Source organism: Felis catus, chromosome B3, assembly GCF_018350175.1.
Source record: "Felis catus isolate Fca126 chromosome B3, F.catus_Fca126_mat1.0, whole genome shotgun sequence".
NCBI lineage: Eukaryota > Metazoa > Chordata > Mammalia > Carnivora > Felidae > Felis > Felis catus.
Genome location: NC_058373.1, coordinates 148,467,635 through 148,490,983, shown reverse-complemented (window position 1 = coordinate 148,490,983; position 23,349 = coordinate 148,467,635). Strand labels below are relative to the sequence as shown.

At 41.3% G+C, this 23,349-nt stretch overlaps 1 pseudogene and 1 gene segment (V, D, J or C); both read right to left on the bottom strand.

The window, feature by feature from the left end:
* Positions 1-8,424: 8,424 nt before the first annotated feature.
* On the bottom strand, positions 8,425-9,085 carry LOC123386279 (the record flags this gene model as incomplete). The annotated part of the segment is given in 2 exon segments: positions 8,425-8,844; positions 8,946-9,085. Coding segments are annotated over 2 exon segments (466 nt in total), but the record flags the coding sequence as incomplete, so codon positions are not given.
* An 11,835-nt stretch (positions 9,086-20,920) lies between these two features.
* LOC123386278 lies at positions 20,921-21,364 on the bottom strand (annotated as a pseudogene).
* Positions 21,365-23,349: the final 1,985 nt, after the last annotated feature.

Sequence of the window (23,349 nt, the reverse complement as noted above, 5' to 3'; positions counted from 1 at the left end):
TTTCCGCTCTAATCCCTTTTTGGGGTTCTTTCCTGGCCTCTGGCAGTCTCCTCCCATGCATGTGTGGTTCCCTCCTCAGCTGGGGAGATGCAAGGGAGTTGAGGTAACTTTGGCAGCTTGCACACTGTGGAATCTGCACATGATCAAAAGACGTTATCAACCATGGAACTCCTTTGTTTGATTAAATATGCTCTACTCCTTTAACACCACCTGCGTCAGGGAGAAACCTCAGAGTTGGCTTTTGGACAGGAGTCTGCATTCTCACCAGTGGCTGGCCTTGTGCATAAAGCTCAAATCCTTTCCTACCAAAACTAAAACTTTGAATGTTGACCTTTCCAGCAACAGGTAGCTGAATTCGGGTTTTGATAACAATAAAAAAACAGAGTGGAGTGGCAGTTGCCAGGGGCTGGCAGAGAGGCGCAATGAGGGTTAGATATCAGGGGGTGTGATTTTCTGTTATGCAAGACGACTAATTTCTAGAGGTCTTCTCCACAACATTACATGTGTAGTTAACAATATTGTACTGTACGTTTAAAATTTAGTGAAGAGAGTGGATCTCAGTTTCAGTGAGATCTTCCCACAATACATGAGTTTTGCTTCTCACACAAAGTATGCATGGACACACACTCTGTACTGACAAGTGAAAATAATTTTTAAAAAATTTACATACTTTGGATCCTAACCCTGAATATATGCCATTTATAAATATCTTCTTCCATTCCATAGGTTGCCTTTTAGTTTTGTTTATTGTTACCTTCACTGTGCAGAAGCTTGCTATTTTGAGGTACTCCCAAGAGTTCATATATGTATGTACTTAATTTTCTTATAATATTTTAAATTTAAATACAAGTGTGTTAACCTACAGTGCAGTATTGATTTCAGGTGCAGAATTTTGTGATTCATCACGTACATATAACACACAGTTCTCATTTCAACAAGTACCCATCTTAATGCCCACCTCCCTTTTAGCCCACCTTACCCCTCTCCCCTTGATTTGTTCTCTGTATTTAAGAGTCTCTTCCGGTTTCCTATTCTCTGTTTTTCTCTTATTTTATTTTGCCTTCCCCTATGTTGTGTTTCTTATATTCCACATATGAATGAAATCATATGATATTTGGCTTTTTCTTACTGACTTATTTCACTTAGGTTAATATGTTGTTGTTCCACCCACATTGTTGTAAATGACAAGATTTCATTCTTTTTGATGGCTGAGTAATATTCCATTGTATATATTTACCACCTCTTCTTTATGCATTCATCTCCTGACGGATATTTGGGCTTTCCCACAATTTGCTTATTGTTGATAGGGCTGCTGTAAACATTGGGGTCCATGTGCCCCTCTGAATCAGCATTTTGGTATCCTTTGGATAAATACCTAGTAAAACAATTGCTCGATCACAGGATAGTTCTATTTTTAATTTTTTTCAGGAATCTCCACACTATTTTCCAGAATGGCTGCACCAGTTTGCATTCCCACCATGTTAATTTTAGCCATCCTGACAGGTGTGAGGTGTTATCACATTGTGGTTTTGATTTATGTTCCCTGACGAGGAGTGACAATGAGCCTCATTACACGTGTCTTTTCGCCATCTGGAAGTCTTCTTTGAAAAATGTCTATTCATGTCTTCTGGCCATTTCTTCACCAGATTATTTGTTTTTTTCAGTGCTGAGTTTGATAATTCTTTATAGATTTTGGATACTAAGCCTTTATCTGATATGCCATTTGCAAATATCTTCTCCTATTTTGTCAGTTGCCTTTTAGTTTTGTTGATTGTGTCTTTGCTGTACAGAAGCTGTTTATCTTGAGGTCCCAGTAGTTCATTTTTGCTTTTGTTTCCCTTGCATCTGGGACATGTCCAGTAAGAAGTTGTTCTGACCGTGCTCAAAGAATTTGGTGCCTGTGTTTTCCTCTAGGATTTTGATGGTTTCCTGTCTCACATTTAGGTCTTTCATCCAATTTTGAATTTGATTTTGTGTATATTGTAAGAAAGTGGTCCAGTTCCATTAGAGTTTCCTGTTGCTGTCCAGTTTTCCCAACACCATTTGTTGAAGAGACTGTCATTTTTCCATTTGATACTGTTTCCTGTTTTGTCGAAGATTAGTTGACCATTAATGGGTTTTCTACTCTGTTCCATTAATCTATGTGTCTCTTTTTGTGCCAGGAGCATACTGTCTTGATGACTACAGCATTGTAATATAGCTTGAAATCCAGAATTGTGATGCCTCCATTTTGTTTCTTTTTTAGGATTGCTTTGGGTGTTCAAGGTCTTTTGTGGTTCCATGATAATTTTAGAATTATTTGTTTTAGCTCTGTGAGGAATGCTTGTATTATTTGACAGGGATATTTGCACTGAATTATTTGCATTGAATGTCTAGAGTGCTTTGGGCAGTATCAACATTTTAACAATGTTTTTTTTTTTTAAACCCATGTGCATGGAATATTTTTCCATTTCTTTGTGTCTTCTTCAGTTTGTACCATAAATGTCCCAGGTTTTTCAGAGTAAAGCTCTTGTAACTCTTTAGTGAGGGTTACTTCTAGGTATCTTATGGTTTTTGGTGTAATTGTAAATGGGATAAATTCCTTGATTTCTCTTTCTCCTGCTTCATTACTGTTGTATCGAAATGCACAAATTTCTGTATGTTGATTTTGTATGCTGCAGCTTTACTGGTTTATTGTATCAGTTCTAGTGGGGTTTTTTTTTTTGGTGGAGTTTTTCAGGTTTTCTGTATGTAGTATAAAATTCAACTCCAAAACTGAATAATCCTATTAAAAAAATGAGCAGAAGGCATGAATATACTTTCCAAAATGCAACATACAGATGGCCAATAAACACATGAAAAGATGCTCAACATCACTCATCATCAGGGAAATATAAATCAAAACTACAACGAAATATCAACTCACTCCTGTCAGAATGACTAAACTCAACTACACAAGGAACAACAGGTGTTTGTGAGGATACAGAGAAAGAGGAACACTTTTGCACTGCTTGTGGGAATGGAAACTGGTGCAGCTTGTCTGGAAAACAGCATGGGCGTTCCTCAAAATGCTAAAAATATAACTACCTTATGATTGATCGATTGAACTACTAGGTATTTACCCAAAGGATACAAAAATACTAATTTAAAGGGGATTGCAACTGTATGTTTATAGCAGCCCTATCAAAAACAGCCCAGCTCTGGAAACAGTCCAAGTAAGCATTGACTCATAAATGGATAAAGTATATGTGGTATATCTACACACACACACACACACACACACACACACACACACACACACACACAATCATACTCATACACTGGAATGTTTCTCAGCCCTGAAAGGAATGACATTTGCTATTTGTAATGATATGGATGGAGTTAGAGAGTATTATGCTAACTGAAACAAGTGAGCGAAAGACAAATATATGATTTCATTCATATGTAGAATTTAAGAAACTTCAAATGGGAAAGGGGACAAAGGAGAGAGAAGAGCTACACCAAGAAATAAACTTTTTTCAATGTTTTTAAATTTATGTTGAGATAGAATGGGGGGAGGAGCAGAGGAAGCGGGAAGGAGAATCTCAAGCAGTCTCTTTGCTGTCAGTGCAGAAACCAAAATGGGGCTTGATCTCAGGATCCATGAAATCAAGACATGAGCCCAAAGCAAGAGTCTTAGGCTTAACCCATGGAACATATAAACACAACAAAACAGATTCTTACCTATACAAAACAAACTTGTGGTTACCAGAGGGAAGGTGGGAGGAGGTTTGGGGAAGTACGGTGATGGGGTTGCAGGGCCGCAGTCATAATGAGCACTGGGTGTTGTATGGAAATGTTGAATCACTATATTTTACACCTGAAAGTAATACTACATTGAATGTTTACTATGTGGAATATGAATAAAATCTCAAATGATGTATTTACAGTGTCTGCAAATGGCCTTGTTGGCATACAGCCCATGAAGAAACATTTATTGCAGAAAATATACCGACAGACGGAAAAGCTAGAATTTTGAGCTAAGGTATGTGCCTTTCCTTCCCCACCCCAGCTCAGCAAATGGAAACTCCAGTGCAAGGAGCTGGGACTATAGGCATGTGCCACTGAGCCTGGCTGCAACCTCCCCTCCAGACTGTTGCAACCAATACCAGGGTTCCTGGTGAGCAGCTCTTGTTCAGAGGACTCTTTCCCAGAGGGACAGGATGTCAGTGACCCTAAGCTGTTTGCTGTTGAGGCCAAGCCCCAGCAGGTGCCACTGAGATGTGCGACTCACTCATTGTTTGCATCCCCACTCCCAGGATGGAAACTCTGCCCTGGGCACAGTCCACTAGGGATGCTGGGAGCCTGGTCGCCCCAGACCTGACTTGTACGGCAGGGATCTCATGCCACCAGGACAAGCAAGCCTCAAAGAAGTGCAGCTGCCACTCACCCCTAAACTGAGCCCTTATTTTGTCCCCACCTGCAGCTGCAGAGTTTTGCCCAGGGCAGGGGGGGAGCTGGAGCAATCCACTAAACCAAGGTGCAAATTGGTTCTGGTACAGCTGACTTCATTTACAGATGAGGGTGAGGAAGTTCTGGGCCTCATGTTGTGGGAGAGTCAGGTGCAGGAGACAGATGGTTTCAGTGGATTATTCCTAACCTACTCCTCCTCACCTGCAGGAGAGAGCCAGAGCCAAGGACAGTTGAGGGAACAGTTCCTGTTAGAACACATGTGAGATTATGGCCTCAACAACTCTCCATTCAGAGGGGTCTTAGGTTGTAGGGTTTAGTCTGTGGAGAGTTGAAACATCTTGGTTACATGTATTTATTTTTTTAATTTTTTTTGTTTTTTAAATTTTTAAATTTTATTTTTTTGTGTACTATTATTTTTTTAATATATGGAATTTATTGTCAAATTGGTTTCCATACAACACCAAGTGCTCATCCCAAAAGGTGCCCTCCTCAATACCCATCACCCACCTTCCCCTCCCTCCCACCCCCCATCAACCCTCAGTTTGTTCTCACTTTTTAACAGTCTCTTATGCTTTGGCTCTCTCCCACTCTAACCTCTTTTTTTTTTTTCCTTCCCTTCCCCCATGGGTTTCTGTTAAGTTTCTTAGGATCTACAAAAGAGTGAAAGCATATGGTATCTGTCTTTCTCTGTATGGCTTATTTCACTTAGCATCACACTCTTCAGTTCCATCCACGTTGCTACAAAAGGCCATATTTCATTCTTTCTCATTGCCACGTAGTATTCCATTGTGTATATAAACCACAATTTCTTTATCCATTCATCAGTTGATGGACATTTAGGCTCTTTCCATAATGTGGCTATTGTTGAGAGTGCTGCTATAAACATTGGGGTACAAGTGACCCTATGCATCAGTACTCCTGTATCCCTGGGATAAATTCCTAGCAGTGCTATTGCTGGGTCATAGGGTAGGTCTATTTTTAATTTTTTGAGGAACCTCCACACTGTTTTCCAGAGTGGCTGCACCAATTTGCATTCCCACCAACAGTGCAAGAGGGTTCCCGTTTCTCCAGACCCTCTCCAGCATCTATAGTCTCCTGATTTGTTCATTTTGGCCACTCTGACTAGCGTGAGGTGATATCTGAGTGTGGTTTTGATTTGTATTTCCCTGATAAGCGACATTGAACATCTTTTCATGTGCCTATTGGCCATCCGGATGTCTTCTTTAGAGAAGTGTCGGTTACAACACTTAAAATTGCGGGGTGCCAGGGTGGCACAGTCAGTTAAGCGTCCGACTTCAGCTAGGTCACGATCTCATGGGATCCGTGAGTTCGAGCCCCGTGTTGGGCTATGGGCTGATGGCTCAGAGCCTGGAGCCTGTTTCTGGATCTGTGTCTCCCTCTCTCTCTGCCCCTCCCCCGTTCATGCTCTATCTCTCTCTGTCCCAAAAATAAATAAACGTTGAAAAAAAATTTAAATTTCAACATGACTGGGTTTTAGGTCATTTCTATCTGCAGTAAGGGTATCCTTCATGTCTCCTATGCTTTCCTCAAGCACAGCAAGTATCCTTACGATAGTTTTGAAAAATTCTATTTCCTTTTGAGAGTTTTTAGAAATTCTGTTTGAGGCATATTAGTTATATGTGCTTTAATAATATCCCTGGCAATGACCTTTTATCGTTTTCTCTTTTGGGATGAATTCCTCCATCATGGTGTATGTCTATATCTCTGCTTTCTTAAGTGTTTTAGAAAATCCTGTTTTGTTTTCTGCTTCTGGAGTAGTGTCTTTATTGAGAAGTGTTCAATTGCTGTTGAGGGCTTGACACTTTAGGAAGCATCTGTTGCATATTCTGTGTGCACTGTGCTGTCGTGTATTGGCTGCTCTGTCCCTCAGCTAAGTCCTCTGAAGAGTTTCTCCTTTTCTCCATTGATGAGTCTTTAGACATTGTCCACAATGTTGTGAGTTTTAACTAGGTGACTTTGTTCTGCCTGTAAAAGAGGCTAATTCCTATTTCCCCTAGAGGTGAAGCTATGCCTCACTATATGGTCAGTAGACTTGGTGCCTTTGTGGGTATATGTCATCTTTTGAGGGAGGGGCATGGAGCTGATCTGGTTTCCAGGCCCTCTGTCTCTAGTAAGGAAGCACCTGAGGAAGGCAAGGGGGGGTATATCTTGGTGTCAGTGGCTCACCTTCTACTGGGAGGTTCTGTGCTGCTCATTGAATTCTGTCTATGCTGATTGGTGGGAGGAAATATTGGCATCAGCTCCCTATCTAGTCCCTTGAGTTGGAGTTCCCAGCCTCCCCTGTTCAGGAAGCCCTCCCACAGAGAGAACAATTTGTACCTGTGGGTCCCAGGCTTCCATCAGAACCCTGCTTTCACCCTGTCTGTGTCCAAACCATTGGCCCACCTGGTGGCACAGGGCTCTTATGTTTTATCTCAGGAGCTCTAGCTGGGTTTGAAAACTCCAAAGTATATGAACTCAATATGACCGGGACCCCACTGATCCTCTAGGAGAGGGTCTTGCTGTGCTGTGCCTGGAGCTAGTTATCCCAGGAGGGCAGTTTCATGAACACTAGGGGCTTGGAGTTCATGGTGAGGAAGAACATGAAGGCAGCATTCAGTTAGCCGCTCTCAACAGAGGCTCCTATGCTAATGACAATGGCAGTGCAATGGTGCCTGTCAGCTCTCCTGCCCCACGAGAGGCAATACTCTCTTTACGAAATGCACCCTGAGAAGGGAACTGTCTCTCTCCAAGTCGCCCAGGGGATTCTCAGACCACAATGCCCCCTATGCGACTCTGCCTTCCTTCTCCACAGAAGCACAGCTATGCCCACCAGGCTCCATGCCAGTGATGGCATGGACTTCTAAATCTTCAGTCTTTGAACTGCACATTTACAGGAGGTTGACTTGTCATGATTACCTTTATGTGTCATCTTGACTGCATCATGGTGCCCAGAAGCCCCACTGTTTCTGTGGATGTCTGTGATGTGTTCCAGAAGAGACTGGCATTTCTATCCATGGTTTCTGTCTGTCTGGGCATCACCCATTCCATTAAGGTTCTGAATAGAAACTGATGCAGAGGGAGGAGGAATTCCCTCAGTTTCACTTCCCATGTGTGTGTTTGAATTGGAACATTGGTCTCCTCTGGCCCTTGTTCTGCGAGTTACATCATCAGCTCTTGACGTTTGAGACTGGAAACTAGTTCAGAATCAGATGATAATTACACCACTGGTTTTCCAGGGTCTCCAGCATGTGAGAGTGGAATGTGGGTCTTATCAATGTATTTAGTCATGTAAACCAGTTTCTTTGGTTTCTGTTCCTCGGGAGAATCCTGACTAATACATGGAGATGAATTATCTCTTCTTTAGAGGAATTGGATAAAGCTGTAGCTCATTTAAAGTCCTGAGTAGCAAGTGCCAGGAGGGAAGTGTCACACTGTTGTGACAAGTGCTGGGTGAAGATAATGGGGGCCTGGGGGCTCCTGTAGGCCTGGCTGCACAGTGAGTGCATCTGGGACTTCTGTTGGGACGCCTGGGTGACTCAGTTGGTTAAGCAGCCGACTTTGGCTCAGGTCATGATCTCGCAGTCCGTGAGTTCGAGCCCCGCATCGGGCTCTGTGCTGACAGCTCAGAGCCTGGAGCCTGTTTCAGATTCTGTGTCTCCCTCTATCTGACCCTCCCCCGTTCATGCTCTGTTTCTCTCTGTCTCAAAAATAAATAAACGTTAAAAAAATACTTTATGAAAAAAAAGGTTCAGCTGTTGTGCGTCAGGAAATCTGCAATTCACTCATACTGAGTGACAGGAGTAAGCAATGCAAACAACTGTGTCTTTGTGCATGTTAGGGTAGTTTTCCTATGACAACACAGTTGCTAATTCAGAGAGTTGATAGATAAACACAGAATCCTGTGACCAGAGAGGCTCCCTGGAGAAACTGCTGTGTGGAGAGGAAGCCCCAGACCCTGACAGGAAACCTGCCTGTGACCTCCATCTGCACCTGCTCCTGGGAACACAAACCAGAATTGTGCATAGTGTGCGCGCCCTGGTGGTGCTGATCCCCTCTTGCAGGGAGGTTTGTGTGTGGGCTCCCAGTGAGGTCCCCTCACCGTGTCACTTGCACAGTAATATGTGGCCGTGTCTTCAGTCTTCAGGCTGTTCATCTGCAGATACAGCGTGTTCTTGGCGTTGTCTCTGGAGATGGTGAATCGGCCCTTCACGGAGTCTGCGTAGTATGTGCTACTTCCATCATCATAAATATATGCGACCCACTGCAGCCCCTTCCCTGGAGCCTGACGGACCCAGCTCATCCAATAGTTACTGAAGGTGAATCCAGAGGCAACACAGGTGAGTCTCAGGGACCCCCCAGGCTTCACCAGGTCTCCCCCAGACTCCACCAGCTGCACGTCACACTGGACACCTGCAGACACAAGACATCTTGGTCAGGAATCTGTCACACATCCACTCTTTCTCAGTCATGTCCACTCACATACTCTGTGTCTCTCATTCACCATTAATTACCTTTTAAAAGAGCAGCAAGGAAAACCCAGCCAAGCACAAACTCCATGGTGAGGTGTCTATGTTCTGTGCTTATCACAGAATGGGAACACCTGGGACTCCCGGGCCTGGGGCTCCTCTCCCAGCTGCAGGGTTGGAGCTGGACTGGTTTAATCAGCACGGGGAGGGCCCTATTTGCATATCCTTTGACTATATATCAATCTCCAGACTTAGATTTGTTTCAAATTTAAAACGAGTGTTTGAGAGGCACTTCTAGATCACTTCTTGCAGAAGGGACTGTGACAGTATAAATAATTCTAATCTGTGAACACAGTTATCTTTTCATCTGTGTTTGACATTTTACATGTCTTTCTCCCAGCAGGTCATGTTTGGTATGCCATTTTACTTTTTGGTGAAATTTAATCATAAATATTTTATCTTGTGCTATATAATTTTAATGTGTGTTTATTTTTGTGTGACACAGAGAAGGAGAGAGCGATCAGAGAGAGAGAGAAGGGGACAGAGAATCCCAAGCAGGCTCTGCACAATCATTGCAGACCCTGCCTCAGAATTAAACTCAGGAACCATGAGGGGCGCCTGGGTGGCGCAGTCGGTTAAGCGTCCGACTTCAGCCAGGTCACGATCTCGCGGTCCGTGAGTTCGAGCCCCGCGTCGGGCTCTGGGCTGATGGCTCAGAGCCTGGAGCCTGTTTCCGATTCTGTGTCTCCCTCTCTCTCTGCCCCTCCCCCGTTCATGCTCTGTCTCTCTCTGTCCCAAAAATAAATAAAAACGTTGAAAAAAAATTTGAAAAAAAAAAAAAAAAAAAAAAACAACTCAGGAACCATGAGATCATGACCTGAGCCAAAATCAACAGTAGGCACTTAATGGATTGAGCCACACAGGTGCTCCCTTTTGTGCCATTTTCAATTGTGTGATTTTGTTAGTTTATTCATATACTATGTTTTTGGTGTATGGAAATGCAACATATTTTTGTATGTTGATTTGTACCCTGAACTTTTCCTGAGTTTGTTAGTTCTGATACTTTTTTTGTGGACTTTCTAAGGTTTCACTATATGTAAGTTCGTGTGATTCTCAAACAAATAATTTTCTTCTTACTGATTTACTTGTCTTTATTTCATTTTCTTACCTAATTTTTATGGGTACATCTTCAACTTGTAGGAGCAGCAAGCTTTTTCTTTCTTTGCTTCTGTGTTCTTTGTCTGGTCTAAGGATTCAATTGACATAAGACAGATCTAGAGAAGAGAATAAATTTCATTTTGCATGTGCACAAGCTTCCTAATAATATGACACCCAGAGAATGAAGAAAGCAGGTGGCACTTGTGCCTTTTAGAATAAAAAACAATGGATTTGCGAAGAGTTAACCAGACAGAGATTTGGGTTTGGGTAAATCAATTAGTGAGGAACTAACCAGGCTTGTTTGCACAGCCTTCTTGGTGCTAACTTCCCATTTCCGGTGTTAAGGATGGTTCTTCCATTCTGGTAGAGGGGAAGAAGTTTCCCAGGAGAGATTTATTTCCTGCTCTCAGGGGGACAAAGAAGGGTCACAGTTTCCTTAGACTAGCTGTTACTCAAGTGACTTTCCTCCAAATAAGCAATGTGACAAGATGACATACATTGGGTGCCATATTTTACTGGTCTTCATGTTACCATGTGGAATACCTATGTAGAGAATGAGCATCCTTGCCCGGCTCCTAACGTGACAGGAAAAGCTTCAGTTTTTCACTGTTAAATATGCTGTCAGGTGTGGGCTTTTCATCTATGGCCACGATTTTGTGGAGGTTATTTATTTCTTTCCTTCAGTTGCTGAGATTTTTTAATAATGACAATTTGTTGAATTTTGCCTAGTTTTATATATCTCAATAGATGATGATATAGGTGATCAATAGATGTGACTACATTGTCACATATGACCCTTTCATTGTGCTGTTGCATTCACTATGCTAGGAGTTTTGCATGTATGTCCATCTGAGATATTGGCCTTTAGTTTCTCTTCTTACGGTGTCTTTCGATTTTGCAGCATAGTAAGGTTCGTCTTGTAGATGAATTGGGGCATATTCCTTTCTTTTAAGTTTTTGGTAAGAGTCTGAGAGGTATTGTCATTAAGTCTCTTTTATATTTTGATATAATTCATAGATAAAGCCCTGTGTTACTAAGCTGACTTTTTCCTTTTGGGGCGGTGTATGATTAGATTATAGATTGAATTTTATTTGTTTTCATTCTGTTAATTTTCTATTTCTTCATGTACAGTCTTGCGGATTGTTTGGCTCTGGAAATTGCCTAGTTGCCCTTTGTTATCTAATAATGGGTCTATAATTATCTAGGAATTTTCTGTTATTGTTTTTCACTTCTTTGGTATCAGAATGTCCCCTCCTTAATTCTATCTGTTTGAGTTTTACCTATTTTCCTAGTATAGATGCTTTTTCAATTGCATTTAGCTTTCTAGATATCCATTTCAATTTGTTAATTTTTTGTATTGTTACACTTTTTATTCCTTTTATCTGTTCTAATAATTTCTAGTATTAGTTGAGTAAATAAAAATGCCAATGAATGTATCTGGGAAATTCTTATTTATATGGTACCACAAAGCACACAGAAGTGAGAAAACAATCCTGAGAAAGAAGAACAAACATGGAGACAGCACACATCCTCCTTTCTAAGTATATTGCAGAGGTACATTGTCTATAACAGTGTGCTACTGGCACAGAGTCAGACACACAGACCAGTGGAGCAGATTACAGAGACCAGAGTGAAATGTGTCTGGATTCAGTCAGCAAATCCTCCATGAGATTTCATAGAATTAAAATTAGGGAAAAAATGGCCTCTTTCACAAATGGTTTTGAATTCCAGTGAATAAAATAATGACATTTGGTGCTTATCTTATACCATACAGATATATAGACCCCCATTCAGCCCCTTCCCTGGAGTCTGGCAGACGTACCTCATCAATTAGCTACTGAAGGTGAATCTAGAGACTGCACAGGAGAGTCTCAGAGACCCCCTACCCTGCCAGGCTTCTCAGGTCTCCCCCAGTCTCCACCAGCTGTACGTCACACAAGACAGCTACAGATACAAGTCCGGAAAATGTCACACATCCACTGTTTCTCTCACTCATATCCACTAACATAGTCTGTGTTTCTTGTTCACCATGAATTACTGTTTAAAATAGAACCAAGGAAAACCAAAGTGAACCCAAACTCCATGGTGAGATGTCTGTGTTCTGTTCTGATCACTGAATGTGAACACTTAGGGGCTGGGGCTCTTCACCCAGCTACAGTTTCAGGGATGGGAGGGTTTAATCAGCATACAGAAGTCCTTTGACAATATAGCAAATTTTGCAATAGAATCCTCAAGAAGCCAGTGGCCCTTGGCAGGTGTAAGTGATGGGGCAGTGTTTGGTGTCACAATATTTTTCAGGACATTGTGATTTATTAATTTGTGATTTTGCTGCAGTGATTATAAGTACCCATGATAATCCTTATTTTCACATATGCACCCAAACACTTGAGGTAAGAATCAGTATACCACCATTGTACAGGCTAACAGATACACTGCGACAGAGATGGATTGTGTGAGTGTCCAAGATCACGTAAGAGGTGGGAGTAGTCCCCGTATCTGAACGTGTGTTCCCCATCAGGGGACCCACCGGCCTCCTGAACCGCATGCAGGACAAGGCTGGACATCCCAGTGAGGTTTGCAGGTTCCTGACCTTCTAGAAGTCCCAGGAGAGTGATGGGTGGAAGCCAGGTCTATTGTGTCACAAATTGGAGAGAGTGAGAAGCCTCGACAGAGACTCACAGAGCTGATGGAGATGCCAGGGGTTTTCTACAAACACAATGGGTCATTTACACATGAACTCTATGTGGACATCAATGGAAACCCTCAATATGGAGCCTCTGGGTGGCTCAGTTGGTTAAGTGTCCGATTTTGACTCATGTCATGGTCTCACAGTTTATGAGTCTGAGCCTTGTGTCGTGCTCTGTGCTGACAGCTCAGAGCCTAGGGACTGCTTCATATTCTGATACTGTGTCTCCTCTCTCTCTCTTCCCCTTGCCCACTCGTAGTCTGTCTCTCTCTCTCTTAAAAATAAATAAACATTAAAAAAGAAAGCCTCAATAACTTTAAAATGGTTGAATTTTATTGAAATATGTTGAAGGCAAAACACTTGAGATCAGGAAGGATGATGTTAATTAAAAATATTTCTTCATTTATGAAATGGAGATCATTATTCTTCTAAACTCTTGTTAATGTGAGAATGATCAAAGATGTATTTATCCCAGTGTCTGACCCTGGGAAAATTTGTGTATTCCCATTATCATGGTTTATTTCAACAGGGAGGACACTTGTGTGTTTCCACAGCTTTTACAAACTCTTTGCTGTGTTCATGTCAGAATAAGTGTGCAGAGCCTGGATCTGAAAGCCCTTGAGAGGAGACCAGTCCTCACACAATCTCTTGTCCTGGATCATGAGCTCCCTGGTCTCTGAGTTCCTCCTGGTGGTTGTGATTGCCCCCGGTGGTCCCCGTGCTCCTGTTGTTTCACAGACCCCTGCAGAGATACAGTGACTCCTTTATTCCCCTCCCCATTTATGCAACATGCAAGGGTGAGACCCTTCCATCATGAGCACTGCAGACCCTTCTGTTCACAGGATGTCTCCTCCTACATATTTTCCATCTTTGAACCCTTCACTCTGCTTCTTGCCTATAAATATACAGTTATATTTCCTTTAATCATTGGTGAGCAACAATCTTGAATAGTTATCCTTATCAGCTGGCAAGAGTCAGAAGAACTTTTCATTTGATAATTGAGAGAACAAAAGAAAGATTTTTGGGCTCAGAAATTCTACTTTCATGAAACTGGGATAAATGTGCTCAGCTTCAGACATGTACCACCTTTAAGAAAAAAGGAAGTGTCAATCCCAGAGACAAGTTGGAGTCTGAGATTCAGAGCATTCTGTCTTTGAACCTAACAGGTTTCCCGAGATTGATAATCAAATTGTTTCTTGTTGGTGATGCACTTCTCAATTACACTGTATTTCTTCTGGCATAGGAATGTCAGTACCTGTTATGTTATGGTTACCATGCAGAAGCATTCAGTAGAACATGAATGGTTTTCTATAAATGCAGGTCGGCTGATGGAGAGCGTTTCACCCCCGGATGGAAGGTACCACAGTCTCACCCTACCCAAGCTACATGGTTAGTTTTGGCGTTTTAGAGGTAGTGAAATTTAGGTACGTTTTGGACTTGACTTAATATTTAATGATTTGACATGTTGGAGGATTTGGGGGTGTGGTAATGTGAGTGTCATATGGGATGGAGGTGAACTTTCCCTGACATCAGTGTGGACTGTGGCCATCTATGTCATTCTTGAACCTATGTAGAATAACTTATGTGGCCAAAGGGACTTGTCACATGAGATTAATTTTGAGACATTGATATTACTGCCATGTGTATGAGTCTGGGGATGGAGTGCAGGACACAGATGGGCAGTCACCAAATGTCCGTCTCGGAACTGAAGATGAGTGGGTCCTGAAGACAGCACATCTGTGGGAGGGAATACCTTGAGAATTGTGGGATGAAACCCCTCATCACCAGGCACAGACACTTTCTTGCATGAAGTCCATGTCTCCCTCTGGGTCTGAGTGTCTAACCGAACCTAGGTGGATATGCATGGATGTCCCCAAAATGCTCTGAGGTGAAGAGAAACAGTAAGGAAAGAAACATGAAGACAGATAACAACAAGGAAAGACACATAAAGGAGTCATTGCCATTGAGAGAGGATTTCTGGGGCTGACATGCATCCTGTTTTCTGCAGCCTTGATTGGAGGATGTTGGACACTACCAGTGGAGTTCGGGGGAAGCCCTACAAACTGGGCTCTGGATGTAAGACCAGAACCATAGCCATCCTAAGCTGACTGTATTGTGGACAAGTGACATGACTCCGGAAGTCCCTCACCTGAGGGTAAAGAGATGTTCTGGCCACCCTGTGCCCCCCCCCCACCAAATGTTATACATTCACAGCTTCTATTGTATGTGAAATGTACCCTCTCTCAGTAAGGTGATGGTCCACTGCTGGTTCTCGGGGGATCCGTCCTTGTGACCTTGTCTCTGGTATAAACCTCTTCTCTGTCTTCTAAGAATGAAATCAAAGTTCCCCTTAACATGCAGCTAAAATCCAGTATTGTGCCCTCACTTGGATCCAATTATTTTTTCATGTAAATCACTAGTGAAATTGTCATCTGTTTGGAAATTCCCTTCAGAAGCAAGTACTGGAATACATGGGTGGTGTCAGGTGGTGTAGACCAGTGGAACAGCACATGGTAAACATGCATCCTCAAGGCTGAACTTGTTCCCTAGTGAGGAATGGGAAGTACAAGGAATGCCAGCTGACACTAGTCTGTGCTTCTTAAGTACCCAACAGACCTGGGTGAATGGGCCTACTCCAGGAGCAAGGACGTCTACACACAGGCAATACATAGATGCCAGCTGTCTAGACAGACTGCCCATGAGATGTGGTCACAGAGGAGCTGGGAAGGGCAGCTGGGGTTTGAATTCCAACTCACGTAGCACCAACATTGGGAATCATGAGTATGTTTGTTAATTAATGTCCATTACCAGTTAGGGATAAAATGGGTAAATGCAAGTAGTTAAACTCACTGCCCTAGATCCCATTGGTTATGACCATTGGAACATAATTTGTCCCCTTTCTTTTTTTCCACTGTTTTTTAATGTCTGAAGATTTTATTTATTTACATCTTTGTTAGTTAACATGTAGTGTAGTTTTAGTTTTGGGAATAAAATTTAGTGATTCATCACATACATTAACACCCAGTGCACATCACAACAAGTGACCTGCATAATCGCCATCACCCGTTTAGCTATTTGAATCAGAATTTTTGTGTCGTTTGAGTAAATACCTTGTAGAGAAATTGGTGGGACGTAAGGTAATTCTATTTTAACTTTTTAAACTCTTCTCCAGTGTGGTCACACCACTTTGCATTCCCACCAAGAGTATAGGAAGGTTCCTCTGTCTCCACATCCTTGCCAAATCTGTTGTTTCCTGAATTGTTCATTTTAGCCATTCTGACAGGTGTGAGGTGGTATCTTATCATGATTTTGAATTGTTTTTCCCCAATGATGAGTGATGTTGAGCATCTTTCATGTGTCTCTTAGCCATCCAGATGTTTTCTTTGGAAAAGTGTCTGCTCATGTCTTTTGACCATTCACTGGATATTTGTTCTTCTGTGTTTGTTAAGTTCTTATAGATTTTGGATACTATCTTTTACCACATATGTCATTTTCAAATATCTTCACTCCTCTGTCAGTTGCCACTTAGTGTTGTTGATTGTTTCCTTCACTGTGCAGAAGCTTTTTATCTGGATGAGGTCCCAATAGTTCATTTTTTGCTTTTGTTTTCCTTGCCTCTAGAGGCATGTCTATTAAGAAGTTGCCGAGGTCTAGGTCAAAGAGGTTTCTGCCTGTTTTCTCTTATAGATGTTGATGCTTTTTGGTCTTACATTTAGGTTTTTCATCCATTTTGAATATATTTTTGTGTTTGCTGTAGGAAAGTGTGCCAGATTCATTCTTCTGCATGTTACTATCCAGTTTTCCCAGCACCATTTGCTGAACAGACTGTTCAGCAAATCTGGTTCTCTATTCTGTCCCATTCATGTATGTGTCTATTTTTGTGCCAATACCATACTTTCTTGATGATTACAGCTTCATAATACAGCTTGAAGTCTAGAATTGTGATGCTTCCAGCTTTGGATTTCTTTTTCAACATTGCTCTGCCTATTTGGTGTTTTCTGGTTTTATACAAATTTTAAAATTCTTTGTTCTTTTTCTGTGTAGAATGTTGGTGTTATTTTGGTAAGGATCACATTGAATGTGTAGATTGCTTTGGGTAGTGTTGATATTTTAACAATATTTGTTTCCCAATCCATGACCATGGAATGCTCTTCCTTTGTGTCTTGTGTAATTTGCTTCATATGCTTTCTATAGTTTTTAGCATACAGATCTCTAACATCTGTGGTTAGGTTTATTCCTAGGTATGCTATGATTTTTGGTGCAATTGTAAATGGGACTGATTCCTTAAAGCCTCTCTTTTCTGCTTCATTTTTGGTGTATGTATATAGTGCCAATAACTTGATGTTGTCTTTGTATCCTACAACTTTTCTGAGTTTTGTCTCCGTCCTAGAAGTCTTTTGGTGGAATCTTTTGGATTTTCCACATAGAGTATCATGTAATCTGCAAAGAGTGAAAGTTTGACTTATTCCTTTCAAATGTCTATGCCTTTTTTTTTTCTTTTCATTGTTTGATTGCAGAGGCTAAGCCTTCTAGTACTACGCTGAACAAAATTAGTGACAGTGGATATCCCTGTCATGTTCCTGACCATATGTGGAGAGCACTCAGTGTTTCCCCATTGAGAATGATGTTAACAGTGCGTGTTTTGTATATGGCCTTTATGTTGTTGAAGAATTATCCATCTATCTTTACTTGCTTGATGGTTTTTATCAAGAAAAGATAGTGTAGTTTATCAAATGCTTCCCTGCATTTATTGAAAGGATCATTTGGGTCTTATCCTATTATTGATATGGTGTATAACTTTGATTGATTGTTAATATTGATCCATCCTTGCACCCCAGGAATAAATCCGACTTCATCCTGGTAAATGATTCTTTTAATGTACTGTTGGATTCAATTTCTAAGTATGTTGTTGATAATTTTTGCATCCGTGTTCACCTGGGCAATTGGTCTATAATTCTCCTTTTCTAATTCCTCCTCTTGAAATTTTGGTAGTTTACATGTTTCTAGGAATTTATTCATTTCTTCCAGATGGCCTAATTGGTTCGTATATAGTTTTTCATAATATTCCCTTATAATTGATTGTATTTCTGGTGTTGGTTGTGATCTGTCCCATGAAATTCATGATTTTGTCTCTTTGTGTCCTTTTTCTTTTCTGTTTGAATAATCTGGTCCAGGAACTTCAATTTTATTCATTCTTTCAGAAAGCAACCTAAAAGTTTTGATGATCTGTCTACTGTTTTTGTTTCTTTCTGTGCCATTTATAGGTACTCTATGATTGTTTACCCTCCTCGTCTGACTTTAGGCTTCCTTTGCTCTCCTTTTATAGCTTCTTTAGGTGTAAAGTGGCTGTGTGTTTAAAATTTTAATTTTATTTTTATTGTGTTAGGCCTGTACTGCTATATACTTCCATCTTAAATCTGCTTTTGCTGCATCCCACAGGATTTGGACTGTCAACGCTAACATTTTCATTTGCTTCCATGTATTTTTATTTATTCTTTAGTTTCCTGTTTAACCGCTTTATTCTTCAGTACGATGGTCTTTTACTCCAACTATTACTGGTGTTTCCAAATTTTTCCCTGTGGTTGACTCCAAGTTTCATAGTGTTCTGATCTGAAACTATGCATGCCATAGTCTCAATCTTTGTACTTGTAGGGGCTGATTTATGTCCCAGTGTGTGATCTATTCTGAAGAGTGTTCCATGTGCACGCGACAAGAATGTATTCTGCTGCTTTAAGATGGAATGTTTTGAATATATCTGTTAAGTCCATCTGCACCTGTGTCATTCAAAGCCATTGTTTCCTTCTTGATTTTCTTCTTACACGATCTGTTCATTGTTGTAAGTGTGGTGTGGAAGTCCCCTACTACTAGTGTATAATTATCAATGAGGTTTTTTATGTCATTAATTGCTTTACATATTTCAGTGCCCCAATGTGTGGTCATAAATATGTACAGTTGTTAGTGCTTCTTGTTGGATAGACCACTTTATGATATAATGCCCTTCTTCATCTCTTTTTGCAGTCTTTGTATTTTAAATCTAGGTTGCCTGATATGAATATGGTACTACAGCTTTCTTTTTATGTCCAGTAGCATGGTAAATTGTTCTGCAACCCCTCACTTTCAATCAACAGGTATCTCTAGGTCTCAAAGGAGTCTTTCACAGGCAGAATATACATGGATCTTGTTTTTTTAATCCATTCTGATACCCTGTGTCTTTTGACTGGACTTTTTAGTTCATTTACATTCACAGTGATTACTGAAAGATATGATATTAGTGTAATTGTGTTATCACAATGTTTCTGTAAAGTAATTTTTTTTTCTGGAGATTTTCTCTGTTCCTTTCTAGTGTTTGTTGCTTTTGGTCTTTCTTTCGCACTCAAAGAGTCCCCTTTAGTATTTCTTGCAGGGTTGGATTAGGGGTCACAGACTCCTTTAGATTTTGTTTGTCTGGGAAGCTCTTTATCTCTCCTTCTTCTCAATGACAAACTTCCTGGATAAAGTATTCTTGCCTGCCTATTATTTTCCCATTCTCTTGCTGCTTTTAGAATTTTTCCTTTATCTCTATATTATGTCAATTTTCTATGATTTATCTTGGTAATGGCCTGCTTTTGTTGATTTTGATAGGAGTTCTCTGTGCCTTCTGGATTTGGACGTTCATTTCCTTCCTTGGGTTAGGGAAACTTTCAGCTACAATTTGCACAAATAAACCTTCTGTTCCTTTTTCCCTCTCATGTTTTGGGACTCCTATGAAAGGAATTTTACTACACTGTACAGAGTGGCTGAGTTCTCTAAGTCTACATCCATAACCCAAGAAGTTAGTTTACCCTCTCTTTTCTGATTCCTTATTTTCCATAATTTTATCTTCTATATCGCTTAGTCATTGCTCTGCTGCTTCCACCCATTATTATGTGCAGTAAGCATCATGTCTCTTTCATAGCATTTTTAAATTTCACCGTTGACCAGTTTTTATGTCTTTTATCTCTGTGGTATGCATATCCTTGATGTCTTCTATGCTGTTCTCAAGCCCATCCATTATCCTTACTATTGTTGTTTTAAGTTCTGTTTTAGGCCTATTCCTTATATCTGTTTTGATTAGATCCCTGGATATGATCCTTTTTTGTTCTCTCTTTGGGGATGAATTCCTCCATATTCTCATATTGTCTAGGTCTCTGTCTTCTGTGTTTTAGGAAACCTGTTAGTTTTTCTGCTTCTGAGAGTAATGGCTACAGTAATAAGAGTTCATATGCTGTACGGAGACTGGCACTTCAGGAAGGGTTTGTGGTGAGTGCTGTGTGCACTGTGTTCTTGCGTTTGGGTGTCTTGGTAAATGGGCATCACCCAATCCATTAAGGTTATGAATAGAATAAAAATAAAAGTGAAGCAAATTCTCTCATTTTTACTTCTTGTGTGCCTGCTTGAGCTGTAACATTGGCTTCTTCTTGCCCTTGGAGTGAACGTTAAACCATCAGGTCCCCACTTTCTCAGACTTGACACTAGTTTGGAATCAGATGAGAATTACACCATTGACTTTACTGGGTATCCAGCATGTGATAGTATATCATGGGACTTCTCAGCCTATTTAGTCATGTAAGCCAATGTGCTATGTTTTGTTCCTCAGGATTATCCTGACTAATACATGTAGATGCTTTTTCTCTTGTAGTTTCAAGTATTTGAAGAAAACTGTAACACATATAAAGTTCTGAGAAGCAAAGTGACATGAATGAAGTGTCATGGTTTTTGACTGGGACAAGAGAAGGGTGAGGATAATGAGGAGCTATGGGATCCTGTGGTCATAGATGCAAAGTGAGCGCACCTGGGACTCCTGTAAATGTTCAGTTGATGTGCATCAGGATATGTGTAAACCACTGATATTTAGTACAAGGGTAAGCAATTGTAAGAGACTCTATCTCTTGTTCATGTAAATATAGTTTTCCTGGTAAAATAAACTTTGTAAACCAGACCCAAGTAGGTAAACACAGAATCATGTGTCCAGAGAGGCTTCCTGGGGGAAACTGCTGTATGGAGAGGAAGCCTCAGGCCATGGCACAAAACCTTCCAGCAACCCCTACCTGCACCTGCTCCTGGGAACACAAACAGAATGGTGCATAGTGTGCACCCCCTGGCGGTCCTGATCTTCTTCTACAGGGCGGTTTGTGTCTGGGCTCACACTGACAACCCCTCACTGTGTCCTTGCACAGTAATACATGGCCGTGTCTGCAGACCTCAGACTGCTTAGCTCCATGTAGGCTGTGTTTGTGGATGTGTCTGCCGTCAGAGTGAGTCTGCCCTGGAACTTCTGTGCATAACTTGTAGCACCATCTTCAGGGTCAATGCTTCCCATCCACTCAAGCCCTTGTGCAGGAGCCTGTTGCACCCGTGCATATAGTAATCAGTGAAGCTGTATCCAGATGCTTTGCAGAAGGTCTTCACTGATGCCCCAGGCTTCCTCACTTCAGCCCCAGACTGCACCAGCAAAACCTGGGAGTGCACACCTGTAGAGAGGGGACAAGAGTGGATGAAATCAATGTTGACTGGTCCTGGTCCTCTCCTGTGTCCAGGGACTTGGGTGACCCTTACCTGTAGCCACTGCCCCCAGGTAGAGGATTCTCCAGCTCCAGTCCATTGTGAGGGGGTGTGTCTCAGGGTCTCCGGTAGAGGATGGCGTTGTATGGTGATGTTCTCAGGGCACAGACACACCCATATTTAACCTAGTGCTCTAATGATTATTTGCATAGTCATGAGACAGAGTATTTCATACACAGGACCAGAACCATCTAGAGAATGTCACAGGGACCGTGCACATTGGGACTCAGAGAGCACCAGTCTAATCCTTGTTTGAGGACGTGGGTCCTTGGCCAGGTTCCTGAACTGTGTGCAGACTGAGCTCCTGCCACTGAGTGATAAGACCTTACAGGAAATTCTCCCCATTGTGGACCAGTATTGAATGAGGCAGAGACCACCTGAACCTGTTGTTGGCTCTGATATCTGAACGTCTTATTCCTGGATAAGCGTGACTCCAAACTGCTGCACAAAATGGGGTAATAAACGCATCCTGGTTTCCATCTCTTAGATGAAGATATCTAAAAGCCCTGGACTAGCAGCGTCTTCAAGTGTCTTCTCACTGCCTGAGTTCATTAAATGCTCTGATGGAACAGGATATTTAAACACCCTTTAGCATCCCTCATCTACTGATATTTTAGATTGCTGTCTGGAAAAGGAAACACTGGCTTCTTACAGGAAAGCCTTCCTCACCCCTTGTGCACCTACTCACCTGGGGTATCAGCCTGGTGCTGGGTAGTACTGAAAGCTCCCTGCAGTCTAGGCCTGGCCCTGCAGGGAGGTTCCTGTCAAGACTCACAGGACATTTATTCCAGTGTCTCTACTCCAACATTACATGGTGGATTGGAGCAGAATATGCCACCCCAAATATGCCGCTGGAATGAAACTTGCTTGAGAAACAGCCAGTGCAGAGACGCACTGACCATCCTTTGTTCCCTAAACAGAATATAAATCTCCTATGTGAAATACACCCTTTTTGTACCAGGAGGGGAGAACTGTGCTTATCACCAGAAAAAGGAATTTAGGCCCCAGAATGCTGTGTGGAGAAACCTTAGTTCTTCACTATTGTAGTAACACTAAGCACATTGAAGCTCTCAGTTTTTCCCCATTGAGGATGATATTAGCAGTGGGTCTTTCATATATGGCTTTTATGATCTCGAGGTATGCTCCTTCTATCCCTACTTTCTTGAGGGTTTTTATCAAGAAAGGATGCCGTATTTTGTCGAATGCTTTATCTGCATCTATGGAGAGGATCATATGGTTCTTGTCCTTTCTTTTATTGATGTGATGAATCATGTTGTTTTGCAGATATTGAACCAGCCCTGCATCCCAGGTATAAATCCCACTTGGTCGTGGTGAATAATTTTTTTAACGTATTGTAGGATCTGGTAGGCTAAATTCTTGTTGAGGATTTTTGCATCCATGTTCATCAGGGAAATTGGTCTATAGTTCCCCTTTGTAGTGTGGTCTCTGTCTGGTTTTGGAATCAAGGTAATTCTGGCTTCACAGAAAGAGTCTGGAAGTTTTCCTTCCATTTCTATATTTTGGAACAGCTTCAAGAGAAGAGGTGTTAACTCTTCCTTAAATGTTTGGTGGAATCCCCTGGAAAGCCATCTGGCCCTGGACTCTTGTTTTTGACAGATTTTTTATTACTAATACTATTTCCTTACTGGTCATGGGTCTGTTCAAATTTTTATATTTCTTCCTGTTTCAGTTTGGTCGCGTATATGTTTCTAGGAATTTTCCCATTTCTTCCAGATTGCCCATTTTATTGGCATATAATTGCTCATAATACTCTCTTATTATTGTTTTTATTTCTGTTGTGTTGGTTGTGATCTTTCTTCTGTCATTCTTGATTTTAGTTATTTGCATCCTTTCCTTTTTCTTTTTGATCAAACTGGCTAGTGGTTTATCAATTTTGTTCATTTTTTCAAAGAACCTGCTTCCGGTTCCATTGATTTGGTCTACTGGGTTTTTTTTTGTTTCGATAGCATTAATTTCTTTTGTAATCTTTATTATTTCCTGTCTTCTGCTGATTTTCGGTTCTAT